General features: G+C 33.1%; 1 protein-coding gene, 1 long non-coding RNA gene and 2 other non-coding genes across 4 annotated transcripts; 2 read left to right on the forward strand and 2 right to left on the reverse strand.

The window, feature by feature from the left end:
• Positions 1-3,494: 3,494 nt before the first annotated feature.
• LOC109157003 lies at positions 3,495-7,225 on the reverse strand. Its single transcript, XM_019304891.1, has 3 exons — positions 6,478-7,225; positions 4,726-5,326; positions 3,495-4,088 (listed from the first exon to the last, which is right to left on the reverse strand). Exons 1-3 carry the CDS (start codon positions 7,042-7,044, stop codon positions 3,661-3,663), a joined length of 1,596 nt encoding a protein of 531 aa, XP_019160436.1. The 5' UTR covers positions 7,045-7,225; the 3' UTR covers positions 3,495-3,660.
• A 3,769-nt stretch (positions 7,226-10,994) lies between these two features.
• TRNAS-UGA lies at positions 10,995-11,076 on the forward strand. The gene has a single exon. It is a non-coding gene; the product is annotated as a tRNA-Ser (tRNA).
• Positions 11,077-15,358: 4,282 nt separating this feature from the next.
• Positions 15,359-15,440, forward strand: TRNAS-UGA. The gene has a single exon. It is a non-coding gene; the product is annotated as a tRNA-Ser (tRNA).
• A 3,306-nt stretch (positions 15,441-18,746) lies between these two features.
• Positions 18,747-19,296, reverse strand: LOC109157004. Its single transcript, XR_002050152.1, has 3 exons — positions 19,252-19,296; positions 19,059-19,157; positions 18,747-18,969 (listed from the first exon to the last, which is right to left on the reverse strand). It is a non-coding gene; the product is annotated as an uncharacterized LOC109157004 (long non-coding RNA).
• Between the last annotated feature and the right edge of the window lie 7,579 nt (positions 19,297-26,875).

Here is a 26,875-nt window from a genome sequence, read left to right on the forward strand (position 1 = left end):
TTCTCCTACAATTTGAAGTTTATTGTGAGGACCATTATGTAAGAGAAAATGCATTGCTACATTAAATTAGCATAACGCGAGTGCACGCACCCGCTGGCGCGTTTCCGGTTACTTTTTTTTTTTTTTTTTTTTTTTAAATTTCGTCAGTTGACACATGTCAGGCTTTTCCACATTTTCTTTTCTTTTTTCCTTCTTCTCTTTGTTTATTATCTTTCCTGGTAAGCACATAAACAACTATGAAGCAATTTATGTCATGATTGGTACAATCGATGAACTCGGCACTACCCCAAGGTAATCATAGAACAATATTTAAGTCATGTTTTCATTCGAAAAAGAAGATATAGAATTAGCACAAGAACGCCCTACGAAAAAAGAAATAAAATACTCCCAATGAACTTTGTTCAAATGTGTGTAGTGTCTTTCTTTGAGATAAGGGGATCTATACCTATTTATAGGTTACAACCATTTAAAAAAGAAGAAGAAGAAGAAGCTATCATAGCTTAACAAAATGAATGGAGGAGTGATTGAATGGGTTTTTGGCCAAAATAAGATTTCACGGACAACAACTAAAAATGACCTGGTGACCAAATAATTAATTATAAGATAATTAGTATGTACTAGCACCTTTACATATACTTTTCAACTCATGAAAAAGTTCATAAACGACTTTGGGTACGTAGTGTAAGGTTAAGCTCGACACTTAAGTGCTAGAATGTGCTAGAATCTTATATATTGAACTAACACATAACAATATCATGAATATATTCTTCTATTTAGCCAGTAAAAAATAATTCTTAAACTTCTAAACAAAAGATTAAACCATGTGAATGGTATCTAACCTCAACCCTACCTATGCATAATTCTGCGATAATCTATATATCAACATATAACTAATGTACCTCTGGATGATCATGAGTGCTCTATAAATATATCTTATAGTCTATCATAGAAAGTGGTCAACCCTTGACACTCAAGTAGGTACGGTGACTTCCTCAAGTCATTAAGATCTCATATGTGCTCAACCTCTCTAATATAGTCAATAAATCTATCAAGTCCATCTAAAAAAGGACAACATATATACCTCATTAGGCTATGGATTTTACTAAAAGTTGTTGGTGAATCTATCAAGTTTTCCTCAAAAAGGTTCATAAACGAATTTGGGTAGTGTAAGACTCGGCACTTAAGTGCTAGAGTTTTATAGGTTGAACTAACACATAGCGAATCCAGTCATGTATTTGCAGCGAAATAATCCTACAAAAAGATTATTTTTGAAAAAAATACAAGCACAAGCAACAAAAGGTTTAGGGTTAGTACGAGTCAAGCGAAACACTCTTTTCTTAAAACCTTATTTACTATCACCCAAAAGTGCTAGGAGCGTTGTAGCCTAGGTTTTCCAGGATTCGACTCAATGTTTGAGCACTCAAACAAATGAGCCAGTCGAACTAGAACACAGGTATAGAACACAAATAGGGGATGCATAAGATGAGCAGGGGTTTTTGAGAGCAAAGTATATGTGTTGTAAATTGTGTAAAAATCCACCTGCTCAACCAAACGTTATATATAGGGGAAGGGAGGATAAATAGCATTTATCATGACATTAAAACTGATAATAAAATTAGTTTGTGTAACCTTCATAACAGACAACCATTACTCTGGAAATTAATTCTAAAATTTAAAATTGAAATTAATTCACAATTAAATTAATTCAGTAACATCATAATTATTAATATCCAGAAAGGTACTCCGAAGAGTGGTTCAAAATGTGAGTAGTTCAAAAGGTAACTACTTCGAATGGTATTTTCTAAAAGTTACGAAACTAAGAGTCAAAATCTACCATTCGGTCCAGTTTGATCGAATAGTAATTCCTCAAACCGAGTAATACAAGTCCGAAATGTTACAATTCAGACAGTCAAGGTTCGAATGGTTACTACTCGGATAGTGGACAAAAATGTTGGAAACAACAATGGTGGGAGCGCCAACAATGTTGCACATCCCAGACACCGGTGAACGTTGGTTCACAAACTGGTAGGAGCACCGAGGGATACATCCCCACGATGCGGGTACTAGTTCCGGTACCGAGTGGTTTAGCTGAAAAACCAGAGAAGTTCAACAAATCGAACTTCAAGATGTGGCATCAAAAGATGCTGTTCTACCTTGAAACTCTCGGTTTGGCAAGGTTCTTGACCAAGAGGGATCCTGAGATAAAGGAACAAGATGCATAATCCGTGATGATAGTTGCATTGACATATAGAAGGATTCTGACTTCTTTTGTCGAAACTACATTCTCAATGGATTGTGTGATGCGCTATAGGATGTATATTGCAAAATTGGCACATAGAAAGCGTTGTGGGAAGCCTTGGATCACAAGTATATAGGTGAGGATGCCGACGCAAAGAAATTTATTTTCGATCGATTCCTTGACTTTCAAATGGTTGATATATTCCAATACCGTGTTAAGTCAAGTTGAATATTTACAATTAATCTTTGACGAGATATGTGGTGAGGCATGGTGGTGAGTGAAGCATTCCAAGTGGCGTATGTGATCCACTTATAATTGCCACCAGGTTATAAGGACTTCAAGAATTACTTGAAGCACAAGCGAAAGGAAATGAACCTAGAGGACTTGATCCAACAACTCCGAATTGAGGAGGGGAACATGAAAAATGATGGGAAATGTTCTTTCATTGGTAGCAGCCAATGTTGTGGAGCACGGTAAAAGTTCCAAGAAAGCCAAGACAGACAAGCATAAAATGACGTATTCCTCAATGCAGTTATATTGCGGGCGTGTTCCAGAAAATATCTGGGCGAGATTTCGGCAGAGTTTCGGTATGCAGATCTTCAGTGGTGAGGGTAGAGAAGAAATCTAACAAACTCTATCCATGTAGATAATTCCTATATTTAATTTAATTATTTAAATTAAATTAAAGAATGTATCGGGACATCATCACGTCCAGGTTCATCATTTCATCTCATCTTCAAACCAATTTATATTATCCACAATTTCCAAAATTATACAATCCACATATATTGTTGATGGGCCAAAACCAAGTCAAACTCGCTAATTAGGCAGGCCAATTGGTACAAACAGTTCCACCATCCTGGGCCGAAAAAGCCAACATCCAATTATTCTTAATTATGTAATTAGACTAATTAAATATTTATTGGGCCATTCATTCAACCCAATAAATAAATATTAATCTAATTAGTTCAATTAAAGTAATTAATTAATAGTCAAATATCCACTATGACCAACAATATCATTTAAATTTTTAATGTTTACAACGTGGTTTTGGACTAGGGCGAACGATTGGAGAATATCAAGAAGATGGAATGTTATCTAATGAGATTTGGTAGTTTAAGTAAATATTTAAAGTACTGTTAGAGTGGGGGATGTTTAATAAGTAGCGAAATATATTTATAAAGTATATTTACTTGATTAATATTTCTTCACTCGTGTTGTTTCTTATCATTTTTCTTTTGTTAAATATTATAAAGAAATAAACATGAAAATTTATTATTTGTTAAAAAATTTGCCTTTCTCCGGACCTTTGTCATGGTTTACTTTGTAAAGCAAACCTAATTATGTATGTTAGATGTTACATTATTTTGCACCACACGGGTTCAAATATAAATTATATATATGTAAATCTCAATCTTTATCTACTTTGTATTTGATGCAATGAGCTTAAACCACTGAGTTTGAGGATTTCTCATGTCACCCTCTTCCAAACCAACACACTTTCTTGTCAAAATCGTTGAGGGAGAGTACGAGGAATCGAAATCCAAGCACAATACCAATCCATTGTCACCTTTATTAGCTAGTTGAAACATTGAATTGGAAGCCAAGCTCCAAGTATTACTTTGCCCATCATTGCAGATTGTGGAGAGGGTGAGTGGAAGATCTTCCCCAACAACTGCCAAGCATTTCAAAGACCCAATCATGTGTATTGGCTTCCCATCTGCCTCTTGGATGCATCGACTCGCACCCGAACAATCGCTCATGTGTATTTGGTCGCCGACCACTCGTGCACATCGCCCGCTTAGTGGATGGTACAATAACTGATAAGTTGGTTCGCTTGACATCGGATCTTCACATGTATGTGTGAGTAAAACATATTATTAGTCATGTCAATAAAATATTTTGTTTAACATGTTACTTTATGACTAATTGAATTTTTTGGTCCAAATTAATTTCTTATTCCCAAAGGTTGAATCCCCAACCCTAAGGGCCAAGCATTTCAAAAACCTAATCATCCGTATAATCCTCCTCCCACCACGGGTTAAACAGGTTGGACTCAAAATGGGCCAGGCTAGAAAATGACAACCGGCCCGTCAAAACCCGGGTTAAACGGGCCTAACTCGTCGGCCTGGGCCTATTTTGACGAATCTACCGATAGAGCATATCGGAGAATGTAAATCATGGTAATTCAGCCCGTGGCTAGACCTTTACTTATTGCACACAAGGAGCCCACTCACTTCGAGAGGTTGTTCCCACACTGTCATGGGTAAGAATGAATTCTTGGTCATTCTTCATAAACTTTACCCTGTGACCAACTGAGCTGTCCATGCGTGCTAATTAGTTTCTTAATTATGAGAGTTAGTCGGTGTCACCCTAATTAATGATGCACCAAAAGAGTGATTTGATAACCTTAGCTTATACTTGGGGAGTTGGGGGGTAAATTTGAACATTCCTACCTATTTATGTATAGGAAAGTATGTACATACCTTGGAGTTTTTGTTGCAGAAACTCTAATTTAGAGAGGAAATTGGGATTTCTAAGGGCAGTCCAATTGGTAGTAAACATGCCATATGTTTCATCTGGACCATGCTTCCCTTCCCTAAGGTAATAGCTTCCTTGGAGAGCCCAAACACTCCAATCCAAATCCAAATCAGCCAAATACGAAAGCATGCACGGCAAGTGACGATTGTCAGCCTCAGAATCTCCCATTTGGTTAATCCCAAACTCACTCACAAACAGTGGGCCTGGGTTTCCCCCCCTAACCAAGAACCCTTCCTTCTCCTCCATTTCTCGTGTGATGTCGTGACACACCTTGTTCAATGGCCCTTTCATCCACGCCTTCGACTGCCCCTCCGTGAACGCGTAGCGATGCGTCTCGTAAACCACCTTCTTCTTCATCATCTTCAGCTTCAATGGCCTCTCCTTCAGGAACCTGAAATCCAGATCGTAGCTCAGCCCGGAGATGATTACCAGGAGGTTTGGGTTTGCGTTGTTGATCGCCTTTGCACCCTTCTCTACGTATTTGTACCATACATCCACGTTCTGTAAGGGGCCGCGTAGCTCGTTGCGCAAGCTCACGCCTACCACCTTCAATTTCATGCAACACAACAAATTACATTGAAATTTCATGTTTTCAATCAATAAACATGCATGCAAGTATGCAACTAGAAAGTATCTAATCATATATACTCCGTTGTATGGAGACATGGAGTATTGTTAGCACGGTATTCGTGCTAACATGGACGCAGCTATTATTGGGACAGTGGGAACAGCTGTCCCTACAGCCCCAACCCACCCTTTATATATATGTAATTAATACCAATGAAAAAAATGTACATTCTCCACCAATAATCAAAATATAAAAGTGGGATTCTTTTGAATCCCCATTCAAAAAGAATCCACTTTTATTGTTTCCAAATGGTTAAATTTTTTGGATGTTCTGTTGGGTCGGGACTCTTGAGATTGGGGATTCAACCTTTTGGGAACAATAAAAGTGAATTCTTTCGATTTTGGTTTAGAGGTGTTTGACAATAATTAATGGATAATGGATAGTTGATTGTGGAGCAAATACCAATTTTGGTCCAACGAGTATTAGTAAAATGACGATTTTAGTCCACATGTTTAATTCTTACAAATTTTCATCCATTTATTATTGTTTTAGTACTAATTTTAATCCATGACTATTATTTTAGTACCAAAATTCATCACATCGGTCACCCCCATATTTAAGATATCCCGAAATCTAAAATTTTTAAGGGTATTGTCGTCATTTTCAACTTAAGATTCCAATTTGAGCATAAATAAATGAATTTAAGCCCTAAGATCGATCCCAATTTGCAGTTCTCCTCCTCATTCTACCTTAATTTGTGGAGGAAAACTGCGAATTATGATAAATCTTAGGGCTTAAATCCCTTTATTTATGCTCAAATAGGGATCCTAATTTGAAAAGCACGAAACTACCCTTAATAATTTCATATTTCGGCATGAATTTTGGCACAAAAAAAATAGTTGTGGATGAAAATTGGTACTAAAACAATGAATGAAAATTGGTATGAATTAAACATGTGGACCAAAATTGGTATTTGCTCTTGGTTGATTGTGTAAGTAGATAGCGGATAATTAATTAACATTAAGTGTTTGTAGAAAAGTAAAGTGAGTGATAAAATTGGTATTTTGTCTTGGTTAGCATTGATAATAGTAGGTGTAACAAAATTAAACATATATATGTATATATATACCATGGGCGTATCCTTGAAGATGTTAGCAACAATGGCTAGGCCTTGTAACCATTCATCAGGATCAAAGTAGACGCTGCCGAAGAAGCTGTTACCGTCGTGGTCAGCACAGCACCACATGGGTTTGCTAACATGGTTATCAAGCACCATCATGATCCCATGTCTACCAATCTCTTCAACCACCGCCTTCCGAGCATCCACCAGATTCAGGCTCAAGAGGTTCGGGTTATTACTGGCTAGGCCTGAAATCGCCTCGGTCAATCCCAGATCGCCAAACGACTGAACCACCGTCATGTTGGCGTAGCGAGTGAACATATAGGTGGCCCATGTTAGCCGCACGCAGTTGAACCCCATTGTTGAGACGTGTGTGGCAATCTGGCTTAAAGGCCTCCTGTCTAGGCCCTCGGGCAACATGGGTTCCAAGTGGCCTGCCCAACTAGCACAGGCCAACTTCACCCTTTCCCCACTTTGGTCATCCATGATCCATCTTGAGCTTGCTGAGAGAGGAAGAGAGTTTGAGAGAGAAGAAGCAAAGGAAAGTAGGAATAAGATTGTTAGGAATGGTGTCATGGCTGGAGTAGCTAGTCCGGCCTGTTACAAATGAATGGTTTTTAACATATATAATGATGAGATGAGAAACTTGGTTGATTTGGAGATTAATACACACTGCAATCTTTGCTAGGATGGACAAACAAGACAAAAAAGAAATGAAGTTGTAAAGAGCACAGGTGATGATTAGAATGTTTATAGGTAGCTCTAACAACAAGCTAATTAAGGAATGAGAATAGTAATATAATATAAAGGTGTTAATTTGGTTTGAGGGTTTAGGGGAGAATTTGGTTTGGGAGTGTTGAAAAACGATTTCTCAGCCCTAAATCCAAAACACCACGATATGGAAGTAAAAAAAATTAATCAAACCCCACATAAAAAGATTCTTTTCCGATCCCAAAGAATTCTAGAATTTAGACTACCCCATACTTGTAAATATTGTATTTGAAAGGAAAAATCAATCTGGCCAGCACTTCGTCCCTTAATTGGGCCGGCTCGATGCGAATGGATATTGAATATGGTACAGATTTAAAGGTGCCTCATACAGTTGGCAAATTATTGCGTGGATCATGGTCCATACAATATTATGTGGACCATAACAAAAAGTACATTTTTAATATATTAAATGTACATTATTTTTGTACTGCATGTACATTATACAATATAATATACACTCAGAACAAAAATAATGTACATCCCCTGAATATAATGTACATTGTGTTTCTACTTAATGTACATTATTTTTTTACTGAATGTACATTATTTTACAGTAGACAAAATATGGTCCACACAATAATGATTGCTTACAGTTAGAGCTTGCACAAGACACTTCATCATAGTCTGACCAAAAATAAATATTGTATTTGTATATAGCTTGTTGTCGGCTTATTTCTCAACAAAAATAGCGTAAGGAGTCCATGTAACCGTGTTTACCATCCATGATGAACACGGTTCCAAACGGTAACGGTACCTACAGGCACCGTTATCTTCCACCAATCTTTTTTTTTTTTTTTTTTTTTTTTTTTTTTTTTTTTTTTAACAGTGCGACTTTTCTTCTTCATTTCACATTTTGCGGTTTCACTTCCTCTTCGCGCAAGTTTCTTTAACAATCATAAATTATGAATATGCAGGTATGGATTTATGAATGTGCAGTTATAAAATTATGAATTTTCTTTTATGAGATTATGAATTTTCTGTTATAAAATTATGAATTTTCTGTTATGAGATTATGAATTTTCTGTTAGATTATGAATGTACAAAAACTTTATAATTACTAAATTCATAATCTCATAACAGAAAATTCATAATTTAATAAATATTTTTCTTTTATGAGATTATGAATTTTCTTTTATGAGATTATGAATTTTCTGTTATGAAATTATGAATTTTCTGTTATGAGATTATGAATTTTTTGTTATGAGATTATGAATGTACTGAAAATTCATAATTACATAACTGTAAATTAATAATCTCATAACAGAAAATTCATAATTTAATAAATGTAAATTCATAATCTGAACATAGAATGCAAAACGCCGTTAACAACATATTAACTAAATTTTATTTTATTTTTGGTAAAAACGAAACCGTTTAGGATCGTGTTCACCAATCATGGTGAACACGTTTCCACGGCATAATTTGTGGTGTGTGGTATTACTTGACTCGAAAAGAAGATTCCGTGAAGGCTCAATTGTCACTAGAAGCTTTTGGTACATATCTTGGTACAAGTGTTGTAACAAAGGACGTGGTTTAGAATTAATGAATTGGCATTATGTTGAAGAATTGCACGTATCCTAATTTAATAGGTTTAATCTATCTATACTATCTATACTATTAATAAAAACAAAATTCTCCATTCTAATTTCCTGCTCAAAAGAGTCTTATGCTATTAATGTTTGGATAATATTGTAAAATAGTATAATACAATTCATAATAGAATATATTGTTTCTTAGCTACTTTCCTATTCGTACTACAATTCTATATTAAAATTCATATTCTAATATTGTAAAATAGTGTAATACAATTCCTAATAAAATATATTGTTTTCGACTTTCCTATTCATACTACAATTCTACATTAAAATTTCTATTCGTAATACAATACAACAATATTAAAATTGAAAAATTATAAAAATACTCCGTAGTCCGTATCATGTAACTATATTAGATTGAAAATGTTATAAAATACGGTAGAAAAATTTTATATGTCAATCATTATAGATCAGAAGGCATGATAACATTTTTTTTGCATATAAAATAATAAAATTATTCTGTCCCGAAAATGATTAATCAGAATGTGGTGGTTTCCGACCTGATATCCACTGTCAACGTCATAAGGGTGGCGGTGCTAGAACCGTCGTTGTTCCCACACGCGGTGGCAAAGTCGCTGCCTGGCGAAGTATGGAGTTTTATTGTCATTCCCTGCCCCTGCTTGATCAATGCATTGTTCGAATCCATGGGGTATTCCTTGCCAACCCTAAGATCCTTCGAATTTGATGATGCTAATAAGTCTTGGACCGTGAGTCTGATCTCAAAATTCATATATACTCCCTAGCTTCCTCACTTCGCAATTTAATAAGCAGACCTTATGGATTAAGTTTTATTTATTTTTTTTTTTTGGATGGAATAGTTGAGTCATCCATCTGCTATAAGCATGCTTGATGATACATGTTTCTTGATTATGATGACTCTTTCCCCCATTGTTGAATACCCTGACAAAGCTTTCATAGGCCCCGAGATTGGTTCAACATTAGAATTGTTTATAATTTTATCTTTATTTTATTATCTAAATATATATATAATAAAAATTTTTATCCATGAGCATCTCACGCGCATTGCACGCACATCGCACGAGTAATTGGGCAATTATCTGTTCGAATTCAAGCAAAAGATAACATCAGGAAACACAACCGATACAACCCATTTCATCAACTACACTATATAATATCCGTTGTTATAATTTATATTTGTATATCGATCCAAATATTCTTAAAGTATTATAACAAACTCATTACGTGCAACGCACGGGTGAAACACTTTAATCTTTATTAATTTACAAAAATAACAAAATTTACAATTAATTAATCAAAATCACAATATCTTAGTTTATCATTTTATGTCTTTTACACTTATCAACTAATTCAATAATTAATTTTACAAAACACTTTAATTTTGATCAATTAGTTAGTTTATTAGCTACTAGCTTTTTACCTAGACATGCCAAATAAAGCCCAAAAAGATTTTGAGATTCTTGCATCAGCGCTTTAGGACGAAGGTTACTACCATTCAAGAGAACAATATACGGGTTGTGATAAGCAAAAAGTTAATCATTATATTGTGGACCATGGTTAACCGTATAAGATGGACTACTGGCATAAGTTATATATTTTATTATACTAAATGTACATTTATAATATACTGAATATTCATTTTTTGGAAGTATATTATTTGGTATATTACCGAATAATGTATATTCAGTACACAAATAATATACATTCAGTATATTAAAAATGTACATTTATTAATAGTTTAGAGTATTTTTATTTTTATTTTTGAAAACAATAGTCTAGAGTATAATTTGCCCCAAACTTACATTCGCTCAACTTATGGGAATTGAAATTTGTAGACTTATGAAAGGGAGATCTTAGCTTGTATGATGAAATTCCTTCTAAGAGAGGGAAGTCCATTGCATTTTTGGCCATCATATCCAAAAACTTCTCAAATTAATAAAATAAGACATAATGAGTAATTCATAAGTCACTGTTACTTCATACATTCTACCTCAACAAGCATCTACGTACAGCCATAATGCCTTACATATTTGAAATTTAAAAATAAAAATAGAAAAGAAATTAACCGGATCAGATTTAATTAATTAATATTAATATTAATATAATAATAACAATACAAAGGCAATGAGCTTTTAATTAAAATCGTTCAAGTAGAACTAAGCCTTGTTGAAGTTAACAGAAGTCGATATGTCCGAGTGGTTAAGGAGATAGACTTGAAATCTGTTGGGCTTTGCCCGCGCAGGTTCGAACCCTGCTGTCGACGTTTTCTAACTATCAAGTATCAACAATTAAAAATCACATATATGATATTAGTGAACCCTGCTGTCGACGTTTTCTAACTATCAAGTATCAACAATTAAAAATCACATATATGATATGACTAATATGAGAAAATAATTGTTTTAGTCAATTTATTATACTCAATATTATTAATGTATTTATCAACAATTAAAAATCACTTATATGATATGACTAATATGAGAAAATAATGGTTTTAGTCGATTTATTATACTCAATATTATTAATGTATTTATCAACAATTAAAAATCACTTATATGATATGACTAATATGAGAAAATAATGGTTTTAGTCGATTTATTATACTCAATATTATTAATGTATTTTAAATTTACTTCAAAATTATTTTGATTTTTCAGTATACTAAATATTACTACTTGAAATAAATATTACGAATTTATGTAGTTTAATGTTTTAATGTTGATAAGTTAGATTCAATTTTCAATCTAAAAATACTTTCAATTTATATGTCATCTCCATTTTCTTTTCTTTTTTTAAAGAAAAAAAAAAGAGAGAGAGAGAATAGTGGTACTATCACAATTGCATTTTCAATTTTTCATTTGTAACAGGACGTCACAAAAAAATATATTATATCATTAACAGATATTTAAAAATGGTTATGCAATATTTTTTTCACATAAAGAAATGTTAATATGAAAAATTGATATGAATATACATATTATAATTTACAAATCAATGTCTGTTATTTGTGTATTCATTTTGCTTAAATATTCTTCAAGAATCTACGTAAGAAACAAAAACATTACAAATAAGACACATTGATCATATATTACACTACTGTAGAAATATGAAACCAAGTATATAAATATCACGATTCACGAGATAGATTATTTAGAAAGATAAATTGATTTTTTAACCAATAAATTGACATATAACCTTGAAGCTAAAGATAAGTAGATACATGTTTATAAATCTTAGAAAACTAACATTTCTTCATTATGAATGAAGAGAATTAGTATATATGAAGATTTAGTTGAAGAATTTAAGAAAACTCTATGAATTGACTAATATGTCATTCAAAATTTTGAAATTTTGAAATATAATGTTATTTTTAATAGAATTTGTTACTTGTTAGTAATGGATTAAAATGTCACTTTACACATAATTAAAGGGGAAAATATGTATATGCTAGTAATTCAATAACTGAGTCTACAATATAAGTTTAATTATTGGACTAATTAAAATTGTCATTTTCCATATTAATAGGATTTATGAAACTCTTTTCGTTAGTTGGATTTACTTCAAATTCCATTAAGTTATTAAAAACTTAATACACCATCCATTATGTTTAACACATACTTGATTAATGCTCTCTTCCATCTCATTTTATGTATTAAGAATTAATGAGATTTGATCCAAGTCATTTATAGTTTAATTTTTTGTAGTATTTAATTTAAAATTCATATATAAAATTTAGAGTTAATACTTAAAATGGTTCCCGCTTGACTATTTCATAATTTAAAATTTGGTTTCAAAATAAAAAAAAAATGGTCATCAACTATCAATTCACTCAAAATAGTCTTTCGGCTATGTAAAAATTTACTCATCTCAGTGTTCTGTTATTTACACTTAGGACTAAATTGAGTAAACTTTTTTTATTTAAGGGACCATTTTAGACGAATTGGTAGTTGATGACTATTTTGAGAATTATGACACAGTCGATGGACTATTTTGGATATTATCTCTAAAATTTATATATTTAGAAATGAGATTATATCTAAAATAGTTCATTAACTACATAATTCTCAAATTGGTCTTCAAGACCTCAACTATCAATTCACCTAAAATGGTCCCTCATTTATGTCAAATTTTACTCATTTTTTTTTTTTTTGGTAGGGCAAATTTTACTCATTTTAGTTCTCTATTACTAACACTACGGACTAAATTGAGTAAATTGTTGCATAGTCAATGAACCATTTTGAGTGATTTGGTAGTCAATGACAAATTTGAGAATTATCAATTATGACATACATGAAGTACTATTTTGGGTATAATACAAAAAAAAAAAAAAAAAAAAATTGTTACATACAAAAATTTAAATTTAAAAAAGAGTTTTTTTTTTTTTTTCTTTTTCACTTTTGGTCCCTCGACAATAATACCCCTCCCAAATTAAGTCCTTGACTACTAAGATTTTCACTTTTGATGCATGAATATTTAATTTCTTCCACATTTAGTCCCTTGTTCAATTTGTTGGTCAACATAAACTAAAAAGTAGATATCGAAAAGTAAAAAAGAATGTACCGAAAAATGAAGATTTGTGCTTTGTTATTATTATTATTTTTTTTCTCCCTAGGTTAGGTTGGGCTGCAAAATAAATACGAAAAAAAAAAGAATAATCATGCATAAAAAATGGAAGTCTTGATAGTCATGAACCTAATTTGGGAGGGTTATCATAGTCAAAGGATTAAAAGTGAATTTTTTTTTTAAATATATAAAATGTTGAAGAAAATGAATAAATAAATAAAATTGATTTGATCAATGAATAATAAACAAGACAAATAAAATGGAACATGTCAACTATTATGTAAGTGTGATGGCACATATGTTACTATTCTAAATAGGTGGTCATAGGATTAAATCTCATAATGGGTGTATTAATTCTTTGGACTGAAAAAATTGAGAAAATATACTGCTTATAAAGAATTATAAGTATTTCAAAAAGAAAATGAAATAGAATAGAAAATCTACTATCTACTATCTACTATCTACTATACTAATAAGAGGCCAAGAGAGTTAGGCCTATAATGGGTAGAAAAAATGGCGGTCAAATTTTTTAATCAAATGAATGGCTCAGATTGATCAGATTTTAATTTTTTCTTAAGATTTCCTAATTTATCCTTAATGAATATGATTTTCCGTTAACCTTTCCGTTAAATATTATCTTTTCCGTTAATTTCTGTTAGTTCACCGTTAACTTACTCATTGAATTCAATAAGAAAGGTTTTAGGTTCGAACCTCATCCCAATCAAAGTTGGCATAATTAGTACTCTATTTTACTCTTATTAAATTAAATAATAATTTAGTAGCTACAACAAAAAATAATACATATGCATTTCTTTAATTTAGAATTATGTGTCTACAATGTCTTTATTCAAAAAAATTATTCATTATGTCTATTAGTTATATTGTATTTATTTTTCTCCAATATAAAAATTCTTTACATTCAAATTCATCAATTGATTATATTCGCTACATTGTCCCTACAATGTATTTATTAAAAAAAAAATTATTCATTATCAATAAATTAGTTAAGAGAAATAATTTTATTAGTTATATTGTCTTTATATTTCTCCAATGTACAAATTCATCAATTGATTATATTCACTACATTGTCTATTATCTTTTTTGTGCACTATTTTTTAATTAAATATCAAAGTTATAATACAAAATAGTGATATATATTTATTTACCAAGTATTTTATTAATACGATGAAAAAATTAAAAAATATATATATATATATATATATAATAATAATAATAATAATAATAATAATAATAATAATAATAATAATAATAATAATAATAATAATTGTTTTAAAAAAATAAAGAAATAAAAAAATATAATTAAACCAATCATATTAACTACTTTGGAGATTTATTGACAAAAAGAGTATTCAAATCACACAACAAATTGGAGTGGAAACTATCTCGCAATGTCCTTGTTTGACAATCAGGAGTTAACTCTTCAATATTAGTATATATTTAATATTTTATGCACTAATTTTTATTTTCTCTCCTTATGTCCCGTATTTGGTTTCAACCATACTTATAGAATTATTTCATTGACAATTATAATCAATCTTGACTATATTATCTTGCATTTGTAAACTTAGAATTGCCTATTTAAATACACAAATTTAACAGTACATTCAATTATCTATGCATGAACAATTCCAATATAATCTTGCCTTGATATACTTTAAAGTACTTATTTAAAGGGCATTGTCCCAATCGCGCAATGCGCGTAAAAAACTAGTTCATAAGATAAATGTTAGTTTATCCCTCCTACCTCAACGTGCATCTACGGCCATGATGACTTACATATTTGAAAACTAATAAAAAAATTTAATAAAAAAGTAATGGGATCAGATTTAATATAATAATATATACAACTAATACAAGTCAGAATTCGTACCAAAAAAAAAAAAAAGTCAGAATTAGTGTTTAAACAATGGCTCTTATTCCTCGAATATTACTACATCCAAAACCTGCTGGGGTCATCAGAAGTCGATATGTCCGAGTGGTTAAGGAGACAGACTTGAAATCTGTTGGGCTTCGCCCGCGCAGGTTCGAACCCTGCTGTCGACGAACTAATATGTATGAAACTTTTTCCTTTAGTTGGATTGATTTCAAATTTCATTAATTAAGCCAAAAAAGATACTTCATATCAATTAGTCAATTTGAATACTTATTACTGCACATGATACATTACTTCATCATCGAATTATATTATTTTATAATGGTTGACTTAGTCCTTGAATTATTTATATAGTCACTTTTCAGTTTTCACACTTTAAATACTTCATCTGTCACATTTTATCTGTCCTACTTATTATTCATTAGTCAAATCAACTCTTTCTTCCATGTTTATTTTTTTAGTATTTTTGTTATACTTATTTATATTTTTTTTGTGTGTTTAATAGAACGTTTAATGTAGTTTCTAAATATATAAATTTTATATACTAATACTAAACTTAATATTATAAAAAAATTGAATTAAAAATAACTTCAGTCAAGCCTCGTTAACCAAACCAGACACATAAAATGGGACGGGGGGAGTATTGTTTTATACTTTGCTAGTTCATTTTCATCCATAATTACATGAATTTTTTCTTTTGAAAGTCAAACAACCAATAATATATTACTGGCCTAGAACTAGAAGACAAATATCCAGAGTCTAAGCTCAAACTAGAAGGGCAAGGCTCACAGACCTAAGAGTCAAAACTCTACAAAACATAATAAGGATAAACTGAACTACTCAAGTCTAGCAGCAAGATAAGTTTAAGGAGTTTGACAACACAACTAGGAACTAGAATCAAAACTCTATACTATGTCTAGCTCCATCTAAATGCGCTCAGCAATCACCGGTCAAACCTGAAAGGGGTTAAGTAAAAGGAGTACATGTTGGAAAAAATAGCTTAAAATGGCATGTTAAGTGGCTATTTTGTGGTACAATTATCAGTGGGGTCCACTTCCGATTTAGGTCGGGTCAAAGTGGATTCGGATACTTCGTAGTGAGACGAAGAGATTGATATATTGTACGCTCAAAACGGATAATGGGTGAATGAGATATTGATTCTCAAAGTAGACCCATTTGAGTTGGAAAATGAAGGAAAAAAGTGAGCTTTTGTCCCACATTGCTTTGGAATGAAGATTTTCCCCCCTTATATACAAGAGCTCTTTTGAAGCTTGTAGAATTGTATAGCATAGAGGCTCTCCCGCGCGGGGGGGGGGGGGGGGGGGGGGGGGATGTAAATCAAATTCCAACTAGCAGAGATTGAAAAGGCTGGATTCAAGCCCGAGCTCGTGTGCGCCGGCACTTGCGAGCACGGCTGGCCACGCCACTGTAAGATGTAGCCGAAACTGAAGTCTCGGGCCGAGACTTGAAAGGGCCCAATGGCCGAAACTTCCAGTTTCGACCCCAACACGAACCTGTGCAGTTTTCTGACCGTTGGCTCTTCAATTCTACTGTTACGGAATTAATTTTCTGAGTTAATTCCAATTTTAAATTTTGAATTGAAGGCCATGCTAATGGTGCTGTTACAGGAAGGTGAAGGGGTGCCCTTAAGTGCCTAATTAAAAGCTATTAAATCCTTCACCCCTATATAAAGAGGAGTTGGACAGTAGAGTTTTACACAGAAAATATAGAACACGAAAGTTCATCTTTTAGCCTCAAAACCTCTCTGCTTCTACTCTTTCTTTAAGCTATACTGTGTTCATAACCGTGTCTTGCTCGCCGGATTCCTTGTTTGAGTGCTCAAACATTGAATCACTAGCAAGTTTTATCCTAGGAAGCCTAGGCCACAACGCTCCTAGCATCTTTGGGAGGTGGCAAATAAGGTTTTAAGGAAAGAGTGCTCACTCAACTCTTGCAAAAACCCAACACCAAACACTAGCTTTTTTCCTTCATCTCTTCTTCCCTTCTTTCCAGAAAATAATAGTCATTTTTATTTGATTATTATTTGTTTTCCTACCAACGGTTCCTACAGTACAAAGATAACTCATTAGCACGAATGCTAAGTATAAACCACTCTATCCCGTAAAGTACATATATGTATAGATTTGAAAAAAAATGATAGTTTGATGCTTTAGCACGTTAAGCCAATCAAATCATAGGTGCAAATCAAATAGGTTCCCAAGTGTATAGATATACATATACAATAATGATACTCATCTTATAAGTATAAAGCTCACATGCAAGAGAAACTCATATTCAAGTACTTATGCAATTCATACTCTAAAATATTTATGTTTACTACACATTAACAAGACATGAAACTAGTTTGACTTCATAAAATCAAGATGTAAAGTGACATGCAATCATGTGAAAACTAAGTCATAGTAAGAAAATGAGACACCATATCATGCCTAACATTGGGAATAAAGTGACATGAAATCATTACTTATGCACTCTCTCAAGGAAAATTGTATTATATATATATATATATATATATATATATATATATATATAATAATAATAATAATAATAATAATAATAATAATAATAATAATAATAATAATAATAATGGAGGGGTCTTCATATACTTCCCATGAATCATAATCATACCATTGATCTCATCATATTACAATCTCATCATATCATCACGGTGGGGAGATAGGAACTTCACCATGTGTGAATGGACCTAATCCGGGCTCAGTAACTCTCTATTGGCCTAACAACGACTCGCCCACATATCTCATAATTAACATGAAAACTGGACCGCTACCTTAAGTGTAGGTGCACATCCTCTAACTGGGATTCCAAGCCCAGTGGGTAATAGCTCAAGCGCCAAAGTAAACCCAAGATGATTTCTACTAGGCTACTTTCATAATTCCGGGAGTGTTCCACCGGGTCTCATCACAACATTTCATCATACTTTTCAAGTAACCAAAGATCACTAGTACAGATCTGGTCATTTGCTACTGTTGTAAATGACATTTAGCTACTGTTGTACAACAGTCGCAGATAGCAGCGTCACAAAAAGCCTCGGACATTACGCGACTGTTGTGGAACAGTGGCGAATTGGGTATTAATTCGCGACTATTCTTGATGTCAAACAGTCGCGGATTGTATTTTTATTTATTTTTCATTTTCTTTATTCAGTGGCCATCCGCGACTGTTTTATGATAGAAACAGTCGCGGAATGTTTTCGTTTTAATATATATCCGCGACTGTTCTAGAGGAAGAACAGTCGCGGATTTTTTTTTTTATTATTTAATTTATTTTTGTTAAATCCACTATTTTTTTTTAATAATTCTTGTACCGGTTACAGTTAAAAGTCCTACACAACACAATTTATCTATCAATACACTACTTTATATCACCATATTTTAATATCATGAACCACAATACTTTTAACACAAAACAATCATCAATACTTTAACAAAATGCACTTGAACACAATACTATCATCAAAACACAATACTACTTTATATCCTCGATTACACTTTAATATAATAATATCATCAAAACATGCACAAAACAATACTATCATCAAAACAAAACTATTTATCAATAAAACAAAAGTTACACGCACTCCGAAAAGAAGTATTTTGCCCATTGCTCCCGAATCTCATTTATGTCATTGATGGAGTACGGACTATCGCTTTCAAATGCCTACAAAAAAATTTAAGTAATCAAATTTATGTTAATTAATAAAATATAACTTAACTGTACTATACATAGTTGCATTTAAATTCACTTACCTTATCCAAATCATCAATAGATGAATATTTTGTCACGATACCAAACATGTATCGCATGACATAATATCCACACTCATAATCTCCAGGTTGTATCGGGCACTATAAAATACATATATATATTATTAATTTAAGCAATTTATTGTTATTCATATTATCACAGTAATTAAAACTTAAATTCAATTTCTATACATACTTTGCATGAAACCATTGGTTAGTTTGATGATAACCATTGGCTTCCTCGACTATTGTGTCATTGCCACATTCAGAATAACCATTGGTTAGTTTGAGACATGAAACAGTGCCAATTTCTTTAAATTTTATCACATGAATGAATGCACATGACAAGACATTGGAAGTTAATCCACTAGAAGATGGTAGAGTCTTCTATATTACTATCAAGAAAAGATGATAACTACACCAATCTTAGGTTTATAACAAAGCCTGCCAGATGGTAAATTTTAGAATCACTCTAGTGGATTAACTTCCAATGTCTTGGTTCTCTAAGATTTTTTTAAACCAATAACAATCCAAAGCAGGATATGTGGGCTGCTCTGAAGCTTATGTTGAATGGAAACTGATTCTGCTTCAGAATATAATGCGATTTTTCAATAAACATTAGGTGCTGGGCAGTGTAAAATCACTTTGAATGTAAATACATGCCTGGTAAATTTTCCTAGTAGTTATATTGTTGCCCCGCGTCAGCTTATTATCTAGGAATGCTCATAGTTCCCAAGATCTAGATCCACCTAAAAGAAACACCAAGTCAAAGTTAAGTTGACATCAAAGAAAAAACATTACTTTAAAATCCCTCCAGTTAATTTCCCTATACAAGGAAGCAGAAAACAGAATGTATAACCATTGACCAGTAACTCCACCAGAAAAAGAAGAGATTGATATGAACTCATGTTTTAACTACACTACAAAAACAATTTTAATAGTGTCAATTTGACAAAAGCCTTATATAATAGCCCAGATTCTCATTAATAATCTTGGTAGGATAAACTGTAATAATGAGTGGTGATAATCTTGGTAGGATAAACTGTAATAATGTTACCCCTACCAGAGGTTTCCATTTCATATATGCATGCATGTACTTTAATTATATTCTGCTTATCTTAACTTGTGAGGCAGCTAGCATTCACTGCACTGAAATGAAATAGAATAATGTAAAAGATAAAAGCAGATAGATGAGATCCCATTGCAGATTGCACAAGAACAGAATTGAAGCTTGGCTTGGCTTGCCCCTTCACTTTTCATTCCTGATAGATCCTTAAAGCTAAGGGCTTTAAGTATAGTATCTGATTTTGCCATTTCATTTACTGAACACCACAACTCTTTTACACCTCAAAAGCCTTCATTCATCAACAAATGAGTTCATATCAATCTCTTCTTTTTTCTTACCTTTTTCTCAACTCTTATTACTATGAATTTAATAATAATTATTACTATTATTATTATTATTATTATTATAATACCCCTTGAAGAAGCAAAAGGCCAAAAAGGCAACCTGAAATAGAGAAGTAAAGAAAAACCAAGGATGACTAGCAATATAAAATCAACCAACTCTCATCACTAGAACTATCCTCTAAAAGAATGATTGCCATGTGAAATAGATAGAAGGGTTTGATGGAATGGACTGGCCTAAGGAAGTGAAATAGATAGAAGGGTTTGATGGAATGGACTGGCCTAAGGAAGTGAAATAGATAGAAGGGTTTGATGGAATGGACTGGCCTAAGGAAGTGCATAAGAAATTACCTACAATATGTCAAACTAAGAAATGGTCCCCATGTGTTTAAAACTACTCACTGTTTTTTTTTTCTTTTTTTTTTCCTGCAATGTAAGGTCTTTTTTTACTGCATTTCTATTCATAAAGTCATAAACAATGGAATTCTCAGGTTTTGTAATTTTTGACACACAAGCATACTTAAGATTGTACCATGTACTCACGAAGACACCAAGACACCTTCACCTTGAAGGTGTAGTGCAAAGTACTACTTATATGTCCAATTCTGTAGTAGTGTAAACTCCTAGGATCTTCAACATCAATCTTCAATCTTCCACCTACCTGCAAAACAATTAAATGGCTTGATCTCTACATATGTAGATCCACCAAACAAAAGCTGCACAATATTTCTACTGCCAGTACCCTCAACAAGCTGTAACCCTCAGAGACTGCCCAGCTAGCAGCCCATCATTGGGTTAAAGTATCCGAGTGCCATGATGAAGGTCTAGCTGGACAGCTTCATAAACCAAACATCCTAATCCTAGCAAACAAGCCTCAGCTTCTCAGTTTTCTAGGCAAGTTCACCAAGTTCTTTTACCCCTCAAGATTGCCAAGCCAAACAACCTATCATTGGGGTTTATTATTACTTTAACATTAAATACAACACCCCTCAACTGAATATCCTTAGGGTGTTCTTCCAATAACCAAAACTATCCACCTAACTTATATCCCCCTCATATCCATTTTTCAACTCACTTCCTATTCATTCTTTTTTTTCACTCAGATTTTTAAACTGACCTCCTTATAACACCTTTTCTTTTCATCATCTTTTTTCCAAATGGCCAACAAAGAGACCCTTTTCAGGGCAGCTTTATGGACTTATCTTAAAAAATGAATAAATACAGTTAATATTCCGTAGAAACATAAAGTTAATATTCACGGATCAATCTACAGTTTGATTTTAATAACACTAGTTAGATGAAGTTTATTAACAAAACTCTACAGTCTTCAGAGACTATAGGCTGGATCAATGGAAAATCACAAGAACACCTCAAATTGACATAGATTTAAACAAACTGGGATCTAATAAAAAGCAATTATGCATAAAGAAACACACTTGAGAGATAGAAATGCACTCACCAAGCATATACCAAAAAGGGCTCTAGTATTTTTGCCACCAGTTAAGTCTACAGTTGATGCATAATATTTCTTGACTGTCTGAAGATTTTCTTGTCCACCTAGCATATATAGAATCTGGTTCAGCCAAAAAGAGTCCACTCAACATTTAATTACATGGTTTAAGGAGGGGAAAACATCAAGTTCTATAGTGATTTATAATATCAGAGCAATTTATCTTTATAGAATCTGTTAAATAGGGAATTGGAAGAAGATAAAGAAAGGCATGTCTAAGAACAAACACTTTGCACATCTAGATTATTATCTCCGTGAAGAACAAACTAACCTGGTTATTGCAGATGGACGGTGGCTGTGGCGAGCGGAGACGGTGACGACGGCTGTGGCGAGCGGAGACGGTGACGGCGGCTGTGGTGACCGGAGACAGTGACAGACTGACAGTGGTTATGGCGGGCGGAGGCAGTGACGGTCGTCGCGTCCACACCTGTGGCGGAGGAAAGGGCGTTCAGCGGATGTGGAGGCGTTCGCCGTTGAAGATGGCTGCGGCGGCGTTCGCCGTTGAAGATGGCTGTGGCGGCGTTCGCCGTTCGCAGGAGGAGCTGAGATCGAAAGTTTTTAATTTTCAATTCATTCGATTTGTTATTGTTGCATAAGGTGCAGGGGTAGGGTTTTTTTATTGTTTTTTGAAATGAATTTTAATTATTTTTTTAAAAAAATAAATTCCGCCACTGTTTCAAAGAGAAACGGTGGCGTTTTATTTTTCTATTTCGCCACTGTTTTAACTAGAAACAGTAGCAAAATATTAAAGCGTTATTTCAATTATTACGAAATTGCCACCGCGAATTTTTGAATTAAGAATACATTACTGTTTTTTTTAAAACAGTAGCTAAATGCCAGTCTCCTATGCCCTGTTTTGTACTAGTGGATTAAGCACTGCCTCCAAGATATAACAATTTCCTAACATGGTAGTATATCACAATATAGCACTCCAGTGGCAAAATACCTTTTAAATGAAAAAGGGGTTTCATGCAAAATTATACTAAGTATAGATAATAGGTTTAGTTTAAGAAAATAGGGAGTAAGGGATAGATAGCCGGGATATAAGGTTTTAAAACGGTGTAATTTCATATGCATAAACTCATAAGTAGGGGATTCATATAGCCACTTGTCATGATCATGAAAATGAGAGATATTAACTCTTGAAGATGCAAAACGCTTCATACTATTTATTCCCTTAAAGCAAACTAAGTCATAACACAAACCATGGATCATGCTTAACACTTGTAAATATTCCAAAGTTGGTTCACACATCAAGTAAGTAAATGAATCATACTTTTGTTTTTGAAAAAAACAAATAACTTTGTAGCGTGGTGTGGCTAGCGGGGTCCAAGCACTTACTAGAACACCAATGGTGCCCCCACGGGAGGTGGGGGGGGGTGGTAGTTTGGGCTGGTGCAGATTCGTGGTCGTGGCATAAGGCATGGAGGGGGTGGTGATCAACCCCTACTGGATGGCTCATTGACAACAAGGTTAGCACATCAGACTCCCCATGGCGTAGCGTGGATAGCGGGGGCCAATCCCCCCCCCTCCCCCCCCCCCCCCCCGCGACGCATCGGCGAGGGCTGGTAGTAAGGGGTAGAGAGGGTGAATGAGAAGCTGGAGACGTGGGTGAAGACAAGGAGCATACATAGACACATGGAGGATGAATGTGGAAGACTAGCCGATGTTGTACACTTTTCAACAATCTTAAGGCCCTCTACACTATTTATAAGGCACCATTCCCTCCCCTTAAAAGATCATTACTTCCATTTTGTATGCCATCTGGGATTCGAGAAAAGAGGTTGTCTTGGAGGGGCTGGTATGGAGACCCACCATCATTTTGCGGAAGGCTAAGATGGCGATCCAGGTGGGGTTGGATGCAACGGTATCGCAAGCCAGAACTAACGGACCACAATCTACAACCCCACCGGTTGGACCTGCGGATGCGCCGCCCACTGGTTTCACTTGTCGTTTGATGCGGGCATCTCGCCGGAGCACGGGACGACGTCGTATGGAGCATGCACATTCTTGGATGGTGGAGGATTTGAAGCTGCTACAAATGGCACGTTGGTTTGCATTAAAGATCCATTAATGGTGGAGGCAATGTCTTGCAAGGAAACTCTATCGTGGATAAAGGCCAAGGGGTGGACGGAGGTCTATGTCGAAGCAGTTTAGACCGGTCCTATTTTGGTTCTATAGTTTATTTCTGTAAGTCTCTTAGTAGCTCGTTTAGTTCGTGCACTTTTCGCTATATTCCTCGTTCGGCAAATCAACCTGCCCATGCACTAGCCAAGGCGGTTGGTTCTCGTTCCAGTCCAATGTATTGGGAGGGATCCCCGCCTCCATACTCTATTCTTGCTTTCTTTAGTTAATGTGGATCGGAGTTGTTGGTTATATATATATAAAAAAAAGTCCGAAATAGATTTTTAGAATAAAATTGAACGCAATAAAATTCAGACTTCATATTGCTGAACATCAATAATTGGTGTAGGGTCTTGGCCTATATCTTCTGTAATCTTATTTAATTCGGTTTGTCCTGAATCAAAGTCTTTAGGGTTTTTAAGTTTTTAACTTTCCTTTTATATTAAATAACAATGTGTACGGGTTTTAACATGTTATAAATGAATTTATGTAAACGGATTAACACAATAATATTAACGAATTAAACGAGTTCGTAATAGGTTTAACGTGTTGACCCGTTAAGACACAGAATACAACGAGTCCTTTACCGGGTCAATCCGTTAACAACACGTGGACTTAAGACAAAACACTAGCATATTATTTTTATGTCCAGTTTCGTATCATGTCAATAATTGTAAGTTTATCTTAAATAACTTGTCTAATTTTTCCCGTGCCTGACTATTGTTATAAAAAAAAAAAAAGAAAAAGAAAAAGAAAAAGAAAAAGAAAAGATATTACCTCTTTGACTCTTCGTTTGTTACTATCATAATAGGTTTTAAGTAATATAAGTAATAATATATTTTCGAAGGGTTAGTTTGAAGTATTTCTTTTGGTTAGACCTTGAGCAAGCCTTAATTATAGGAAATGCTTTAAGCACATACCATGTTCAGACTAATCTCTGTTTGCACTGAATCGACTTAATTAAAAAATAAAGTGTTGATCAGATTGATTTTTTCAGTATTCAAATTAATTTTTGTTTGTACTAAATTGATTCAATTAAGGAGTAAAGTGCTGACTACATTAATTTTATATATATATACATACATGAGGAGTTCAAACTTTCAATCATTCTTAAAGAACAAAAATGCATAACCACTTGCATCAATCAAATTGGTCTATGCAAGTATTTATTTGTACGTAGATAAATAAATAAAGCTGAGTAAAATGTAAGGAAAGAGTACAGATAAGGGAACAATAAAATCAGACTGATGAAAGGAACAGTTTTGATTAGGCAAGTGGCCTTGTACACACCCCAAAGTACAACTAACCCACTTGCCAAAAATAGAATTTTATATCAACAAGATAAGGGATAAGAAAGTAAATACAACATATTCCCTGCCTTTTTTAGTAAAAGGAATCTCTGGATTATTCCTAGTTGAATCTTCATTGGCTATCCATATCGGCGTATCATGCGACTGAGGCGGTTGGATTCAATAATGTTTATGATCTTCTCGAAAAATCTGTTCTGCCGCCCCCACCAATCTCCTGCGTTGTGAACATCTTTATAAATTTCTCACTCCAAATATTACTACTTTTCTTTCTTTGAAAAATTACATTTTTTCTTACTGAGTTATATATTTATAATACTTTTTTCTCTAAACTATTGATATAAGCACATTAATTCTCTCAATTATTTTAAAAGTAGCGATTTCACTCCCACTAATATATTAAATTGACATTTCTACCCTTAAAATAAATATTTTATTTATTTTTTTCCAACAAATTATTGCGTATACATAGGGATGACCACGGTTTGATTCGAATTGAACCAGACACTATAGCAATTGAATTAAAAGTTTCCAGTTATAATTCAGATCTAGAACTCAATATTTGGATTTCAGTTTATTAAAATTATGAATCGAAAAAACTAAATCCTGAACCGTGAATCGGCGGTTTCGAATCCGGTTCGCAATTTTGAACCGTCTTTATTTTAAAATTTTATTTTTTATTTTAAAATAGTCTAAATTTGAAAATAAATATATATTCTTTTTCAGTTCGAAACATGAACCAACCGTCCCGATTCGCGATTTTAATAAACTCTAAATATCAGATTTCGATTCTAAATTGTATTTAGAATATTTCAGTTTTGTTGTTATAGTGTCTGTTTAGTTTGAACAAAATTGTAGTCACAATTTGTTGGAGAAAAAAAATAAATGAAGATTTTAAAGGTAAAATGTCATTTAACATTTCAGGGGAAAAACAACCACTTAAATAATTTAGAGAGAAAAAATGATATAAGTATATAATAACTCAGAGAAAAAAAAATACCATTTTCCCTTTTTCTTATTTTCTTTTGAAATATTACTACCTCGACTACTAAAATTATTATATAACTCATAGACTACATAATATTAATTTTAAAAAATTATTTATTTTATAGATTATTTGTGAAATTTGACCTACCAAGCTGAATTGTCTAGTTCTTTTTAATTTATTATTATTGACGTAACACAAGCAGATTAGCAAGAAAAAAATTAAATCAAATATTTTATATTTTATTATTTCATAAAATAATCAAAATTATATAAGTTTTACCCCCTCTAAATACAATTATGTAAAATGTCTAACATAAATTAATTAATGAATAAAAAATTTACTATAAATGAATAAAAAATTTATATAATAGTAAAATATAAAAATTTAATGGGAAAAATCATCATCGGAATTGGAATTGAAATGGGAATCCAATGTTTGGTAATTACAATGAATTTTTGTGAAAGTTTTTTTCATATTCGGCAAT

The sequence above is a fragment of the Ipomoea nil genome, unplaced genomic scaffold (assembly GCF_001879475.1).
Source record: "Ipomoea nil cultivar Tokyo-kokei standard unplaced genomic scaffold, Asagao_1.1 scaffold2761, whole genome shotgun sequence".
NCBI lineage: Eukaryota > Viridiplantae > Streptophyta > Magnoliopsida > Solanales > Convolvulaceae > Ipomoea > Ipomoea nil.

Bases quoted from the DNA above. Each gene is read 5' to 3' on its own strand.
- LOC109157003 (XM_019304891.1), bottom strand. From the start codon at position 7,044: ATGACACCATTCCTAACAATCTTATTCCTACTTTCCTTTGCTTCTTCT. The intron at 5,327-6,477 runs GTATATATATAC...ATGAAATTGAAG, and splicing joins TCTTCAAGGATACGCCCATG to GTGGTAGGCGTGAGCTTGCG. The intron at 4,089-4,725 runs GTATGTACATAC...ATACATGTGAAG, and splicing joins TCTGCAACAAAAACTCCAAG to ATCCGATGTCAAGCGAACCA.